General features: G+C 57.4%; 1 protein-coding gene across 1 annotated transcript in view; it reads left to right on the top strand.

The window, feature by feature from the left end:
- The window catches only part of WISP2 (WNT1 inducible signaling pathway protein 2), a 6604-nt gene extending 4789 nt beyond the window's left edge, over nucleotides 1–1815 (top strand). Inside the window, exons 4-5 of the mRNA XM_026055685.1 lie at nucleotides 292–494; nucleotides 1075–1815. Coding sequence (XP_025911470.1) covers nucleotides 292–494; nucleotides 1075–1098 — 227 coding nt within the window. The 3' untranslated portion in view covers nucleotides 1099–1815. The remainder of the gene's footprint in view (nucleotides 1–291; nucleotides 495–1074) is intronic.
- The last annotated feature ends 5168 nt before the right edge of the window (nucleotides 1816–6983 follow it).

Below are 6983 nucleotides of genomic sequence, written 5' to 3'. Positions count from 1 at the left end.
GCAGAGCACGTGGCCGGGGTGCTCCTGCAGGGCTCTGGGTCCGGGACGCCGTGGCAGGTAACGCGCAGAGCATGCAGCTTCTGCTGGGGTCTGGGTATGGCCCCTTCCCCCTGCACCCTAGACTGTGAGCATCAATGGGAGATGCCTCATTGTGCAGCCGGTGAGGGCTTCCCACCCACCCTAAGCTGTTCGTGACCTGCTTCCCAAACCTGTGCCTGGCTAGGCCTGCAGCACCCATCCCGGGCATGCCTTGCCCAGCTTCAACAACCCTTTCCTCCTCTTCCCGTGCAGCACCCAGGGCCCCGGGGCTGGCACCCCTGGYCCTCCCCTACCCCTGCAAGGAGTGGAGCACGGAGTGGAGCGCCTGCTCGGCCACCTGCGGCATGGGCTTCTCCACCCGCGTGTCCAACCAGAACCGCTACTGCCGGCTGGAGACACAGAGACGGCTGTGTGTGGTCAGGCCCTGCCAGGCTCTGCCGGGAGCATCCCCTGCGGTGAGTGAGGCCTTCGGTGACTCTGACATCTCTGGGCAATGGGTTGGACAGAGAGAGGGAAATTCCAGCCAGCACAAGAGCTGTGGGACCCCCCAGGTGCCTGTGGACACCCCATCATCCTTCTCCCCTCCCCAGGCACGAACTAACCACATCTCAGGGTCAGAAAAACCATCTCCTGAAACCGCGCTTGGGAAACATACCCCAGCTATTGATGGCAGGTGCAGACTTGAATTTTGGGATCTCTGGATGTCGGGATCCAAGAGCACTGATGGAAACCACGTGGCCCTGAGCCCCACAGGTTGGCTCAACGTGCCCCTGTGACGGGGGATGTGTTTATGGCTCCTGGTGGCACCCGAGTGGCAGGGCTTTTCCACCACTTTAATTAGCCTGGTTCAGACCTAGTGCGGACACGGTGCAAAACTGCCTTGCTCCTGTGCTGCAAGAGCTTTCCTGGGCCAGGTGCTTGCGCCACCACGTGCCCCTGCTCCCGCAGACCCTGGTGACATCCCACCAGCCCTTCTGCAGCGCTGCAGCTCACAGCGCTCCCATCTCCACGTCACCATCTGCTCTGCCTTTCCAGAGGGGAAGAGGAGGTCGCTGGTAGCCGTGCCCACCCTGTTCGCAGCCTGGAGCCAACGCCTCGTCCCAGCAAAGAGTCTGACACAAGCCCCCGGCGCTGTGGTTTTGGTGGAGATGGAGGACACGTCCCCTGGGAAACTAGGGAAGAATGGATGGACCTTGGCTGCACAGGAGGGTGGAGAATCGAGACTAAGATCCCCATTTCAGCCAGCACCTGCCCCCTCGTGTGCACCCCGGTTCCCCTAGGCAGGGCTGCTGGCCAGCGAGGAAAGCGTCCCCAAGTCCCAGCCTGTGCGGTAGCAGCATGCCCGTATCGCAGCTCGGCACTGTTGCTGTAACACGGCCACTGCAGCGATGCTTTGTGGTGAGGGCAATTCCCAGGACAAGGCTTTGGGAAAGCCCTTTGCTGAAGGGGACAGGGAGGAAGGAGCGGGGTGGTGGCTGGGCCAGCTCTCTCCTGAGGTCCCGACCACACCGGGAGTGACTCTCTCGAGTGGCCAGTGCCCTGGGGACCAGCCTGCTGGCTGAAGTGTGGACAGGGTGACCACCAGCACGCAGGTAGCCCGGAGGCACCACCTTGGGTCCCCTGGCAGCAGGTCCAGCCCCAAACCAGGCACCATCCCACAGTCGCTTCCAGGCCTCTCTGGGGGACATCAAGCCAGGCCAGGGATGCATCCTGCCCCGTTTTCTCCATCTGGGCTGTGTCCGCTCCTCCTGAGAGGTAGGATGGCAACCTGGGCTCCCAGGGGACATCGTGCGGCACGGCCTCATGCAGAGGTCTGGGGAAATGGGGAAATCCCTGCCTCCGAGCAGGAACCCACCTGAGAAACTGGGAATTGCTCCTTTGCAGGACGGGGGCTGGGACTGGTGGGGTTTTTGGAGAGGGCCAGGTGATGCCGTTCCTCCGTCGCGTGCCACGTGCACGGCTCTGCTCTGTGGCTACGCGGGGGCTGAGAGAGACCGCCTCAAGCATCAGGTAGACCAGATCCCTTGCGGGACCCGCTCTGCCCGACCCGCCGGGGACGGAGCGGGCAGGACGSGCCTCGCACCACAGGTTATCTCCGCTTTGGGTTGCACAGCTCCACAGTTCACACGCACTCAGTTATCCCACAATATCCGCCCAGCAAACGAACGGCTGCGTTTCTGGGCATCGGCAGAGGCGTCCTCCTCATGGCAGCTCCAATTCACCTTCCCCGCATCTCTCCAGAATAAACACAAACCTTCCTGCTCCGCCTGGCCTCCTTCTTTCCAAAGCGCTGGTGGTTTGGCAGGGCTTCGGCAAGCGAGGAACTCAGACGCAGGAGACAACGCTCCGCAGCACCAGACATACCACCTAATATCCAAGCACAAACCCTAAAAGCTAAGGCCAAAACAAAGGCAGTAAAAGAGAAAACAAATCGCAAAGATGAGTTGGGGCTGCCTCCCGATGGCCTGGAGCCGCTCCAGCTAGGCAAGATCAGCCCAGGAGAGCTACTCTACAGCTCTGCTTTTATTTTCTCACCAGGATAATCCTTTAGGGTTATTCAAAAATGAAGTCTAAATGCCCTCTAATGGCCTCTATTTAACTGTGCAGAGGCTACATGCTTCCCGTGGCTGGATGAGAAGGGCAACTAGAACAGAGCAACATTTTAAGTTATGTGTCCGGGTGAGAGCTGAACATTTTAGGTTCGTATTCATGGAAAATAAAAATGTGCTCACCTAGGTGTGGAGCTTGTCTTGGCCTGCCCGTGAGGGGGGACCTGCCATCGGGGTCACTGCTGGGAGCCCTGCTGCTGGCGGCAAGCTCAGCTGCTGGCAGCAAGGCATGACCCGGTGCTCAACCACCTGGATGCATCTGCGATTCAGGCAGCTTAAAAATGAGCAAGAGAAAAACAGAGGGTATTGAAGTATTGAAAACATGATTAAAGCATATTATCCTGGGTTAAATTTGGCCCCTTTGCTCTTACGTTGCTGTGACCTCCATCAGTTCTTCTAAAGGGCCTGAGCAGCCGCAACGGGGCACGTTTCCCTGCTGGCTGCCAGGAGGGCATGGATCGCAGGGCACGGATCGCAAGGCACGGATCGCAGGGCACGGATCACAGGGCACGGATCGCAGGGCATGGATCGCAGGGCACAGATCGCAGGACACGGCGCCACGCAGATGCATCCAGGCTGTCCAGCCTGGGGTCGAAAACAAAACCAGTGTTGGTGATGGTTTTCRGTCACCTCTTCAGACAAAAAAGGGAGACTGGCTGCTCAGGCAATAAAGCACTGTTTACAAAGAGAATTATTTATGGTGATGATCTGGTACTCTGCCCGTATACAAATTATTAATTCAGCTTGACATCAAGGACTCCGCGAATCTCTGGCAGGCAGCAAACTGCAGAATGAATGTGGCCTGTTCTGCCACTTCTTTGGCTTTTTTTTTTAACCTCTGCAATGGAAATGCCAAAAACACAGTGACACGAGGCTTACGTTAGACTTTAAAACCACAGCGATCGTCTGCTGACATGGATAAGACATGTTACGCGTACTGAAAAATCCTGGTTTTCAGCCAGTTCTCCTTTCAGCATGCCGGGTCCCAGCCGCCAGCAGCCGGTGATTTCCTGGCAGGGAGAGGCTACGAGGGCTCACAGCCTCTTATCAAATGCTGCCCGACCATCTCTGGCTGAGGATAAAAACCAGCAGGTTGTGTTTTTTTAAATGGCAACGGGAAATTCCTATCTCAAACAGAAATGACTTAACATACCTCCTCGCTATAGTTTCCTTTTTTGCTGGAAAATGTCATCACTCTCTGATTCGCGAAACAGAAAACATCTAAATAATAAATTAGCGAATCCAAATAAATCAGAGTTATTTTTCCCTAAGAACATAGGGAAACTGACTCTTGCAATTTGACTGTGAGTCTCACAATATTTGCTATTCCCTCTAAAGCCCAGCTTCTCTGGAAACGTCGTTATTTGAGAACCATGTTTAACACAGCATCGGATGCAGCAGGTCCTGGTCTTTGCCTGCTGTTTTGGGTCAGTGAGAGATGTCAAATACACGGTTATTCAAAGAGGATTACRGTTACCCATAGAGCTTAAAACCCAGAAGACAAATCCCGCCTCCCCCAGAGCGTAGCACCGTATCTGCGCACATAAYGGCATAACGACAGCCACCGGCGGGCGATAGGTCACTGCTCGTCTCAGAGCAAGCACACGTAGCAGCTGCACCCTGCTGCTGCGGAAGGAGAAACCGCGAGCGTAAATCCCATATTTCAGGGTTTCCTTTGCGTCAAGCCATTCTTGTGATTGATGATTTTTTAATGCATGGTGCTGGCCTTGCTGAGAAGGGGCTAGGTGAGCCCTTCATCAATGCCAAATATTTCCAGGTACCTCCCCGAGCATTAAAGTGCAGTGCTCCGTAAAATAAAAGTAGATGGAGCCAGGCGTTTGGCGCTGGTGAGCAGCCCTGAACTGGTTACCCGAAAACCAGTCGCCCAGGCGAGGTGCTTGAGACCCACACGAACCACAGCGGCGCCGCGGCCTGCCCTTGCCCTGAACTCGCTGGCAGGGGCGTCGCGGCTGCACGAGCCAGGAGCCGGGGCAGAGGGAGCTCCGGGGCAGCCTGGCTCCCCGTGCCGCGGCGGGGTGGCAGTGGCGGCAGGGGTGACCCTGCTGCGGCGCCCCAGGGGACCCCCGGCCCCCCCCGGAGGAGCCGATCCCCGGCGCCGCTGCCCCAACCGCCGCTCCTCGGCAAAACGGAGATCAAACCTCCGTGGCCACAGATGGGTGGGAAAGGAAACCGCCCTCCTGCGCGCTCTTCGCATCGCAGCCGCCGGATGAAGGGGGTGTTATTTCTTGGCACCAGCAAAACGGGCCCAGGCCAGCGGTGGCAAAACAGCCGTGTCCCTGCCACCAACGGCCGGAGAGCCAGGCTGGCCGCTGCCGGGGGCCTGGAGCCTYTCTGCAGCCAGTCCCGCTCCGTCTCCCCTCCCCTCAGCACACGGAGCAGCCCCCCAGCTCCCTCCCTTCCCGTGGCAGGAGCACCCTAGTCCCAGGCCTTTATTTTGGGGGCGGAAGAAGTGCTGCTTACCCTGCTGAGAAGCTGCGAGCGGTCTGTGATCCTTCCCGTGATTACAGCAGTCCTCGTGGCCAGCTGCAATCTCTGCCTCAGTTTCCCAGGGGCTGATGCTCCGGGGATGAGAGGGACCCACCCCGGCTTGTTCCTCTCACCCCCATAAAGCAGCTCCACAAGTGCCAGCCCAACACCAGGCTGCAGGACCAACATGCAGCTCCTGGAGCCTGCAAGTGTGGAGGTGAGAGGGGCAGAGCCCGTGCAGGACAGAGCACTGCTCTCCCGAAGGATGAGCTCCCATTAACCCCTCCTCTGCCTGTGCTGCCCTAGGACTGCAGTCCCACCAGAGCCTCTACAAACCTCTAAAGTCAGGAATCTTTGTCCCTCTCCTGCCCCATGGAAATGAATTTTAAGCTGCACACCTCAGGGACGAGTTGGTAGCAGCTAGATTTTATTGCATAGTCAAGAAATAAAATACACCCTTTCCCAGAATTTATCTGCTCTAGCACACACTTTTTGGAGTCAACACACAGATACCMACAATAAGCAACCAAGATCATCCAGTGTCCTGGGCTTTCCTACACTGGCCCCAACCACCTGTGCCTGGGCACCCCGGAGCCCGAGCACAGTCCAGCAGAGATGTCCAGCTGTCAGGATGGCTTGGCAGGACTTGGTGAGGAGCCCTGCCCCGAGGCAGCACACTCTTCCCACACATTGCTCTAGATTCACTTCCAAGAAATCAGGTGGCCATGCCCTTTCCCGGGCCCAGCCCAGCAGGCGAAGTTGTTTTGCGAAGGTCCTTGCCCTGTGACTCATCAGGCTAAACACTCTCTCTCCTGATTGCTGGCCTCCGGTCTCTTGTTCCCAGCAATAGTTATCCCTGGCCTTGTTCAGACCGCAGCACCTTTCAGAGACGAAAATGGGAGCTCACCTTCCTTAGGGCTGGGAAACTTGGGGGTCCTCTTTGAAGTTGCTGGTTTCAACTCTTGCCCCACCCTTGCAATATCTGGGCATCTTCTGCGTGATGTCCCCAGCCACAGACTTTCTTGCACTTCCTGTCAAAATCTCACAGAGGTGGAGGCGGAAGAGAATTTTTGCCTGTGTTTTGGGGAGGTGTATAAAAGTAAGCAGCCATGACAGGTTGTTGCTGCGTGTTGTAAAGAAGGTGCAGCCATGGGGCATGGGGCATGGTTTACTGCTGTCTGCACTGAGGCCAAACAGCTGTGCACACCTGTGTGTGCTGACACAGCCCTCGGTGACAGTCGGCTGCTGGAGCGGGCCAAGGCCTTCGGCAGGAGCCTTTCTGAACACTGCTGACCTTTGCTTTCACTTGTGCTCCTTCCTTCAAGCGTTCCAGAGAGCATGGAGCATTTCTGGGCTCTGCTGCCTTACAGCACAGCACAGTCGCAGCACAGCACTGCGATGAGGAGAAAAGGTGCTGGGACTGGAAACGAGAGCCCGCTCACCGGGTGTGATTTTCCCAGCTGGTTGCCTCCATTCTCTAGGGACGGGGTGTCTCTCCTCACCTGAAATGGGACAGAACAAAGCAACAGGGAATAAGCTAAAAAGCTGGTGCTTTGACCCCCTTCGTGAGACGTCTCCCACCTCTCTAGCCAGCCTGATACGGAGTCACCGTCTTGCATCCTTCCCTGCCCCCTTCCTCCCGCTCCTGCCAGGCACACGCAGAGTCAGAAATAGCTGGGGCCTGCACGTCCCTGGCGCCCAGCTCAGAAATATCCGAAGGGGGTTGGCAGCAGGCGCCGAGCAGCAGGAGGCATCAGGCATCCAGCCCCCGTGAGCTCCCGCTCCGTGTTGAGCCGGCCCCAGCGAACTGCCTCCGCCGAAATACCCGGGGGAAACCCGGAACGCCAG

This window comes from Apteryx rowi, unplaced genomic scaffold (assembly GCF_003343035.1).
Source record: "Apteryx rowi isolate R43461 unplaced genomic scaffold, aptRow1 scaffold_0, whole genome shotgun sequence".
In the NCBI taxonomy this organism is placed as follows: Eukaryota; Metazoa; Chordata; class Aves; order Apterygiformes; family Apterygidae; genus Apteryx; species Apteryx rowi.
This window is presented reverse-complemented; position numbering and strand designations above follow the sequence as displayed.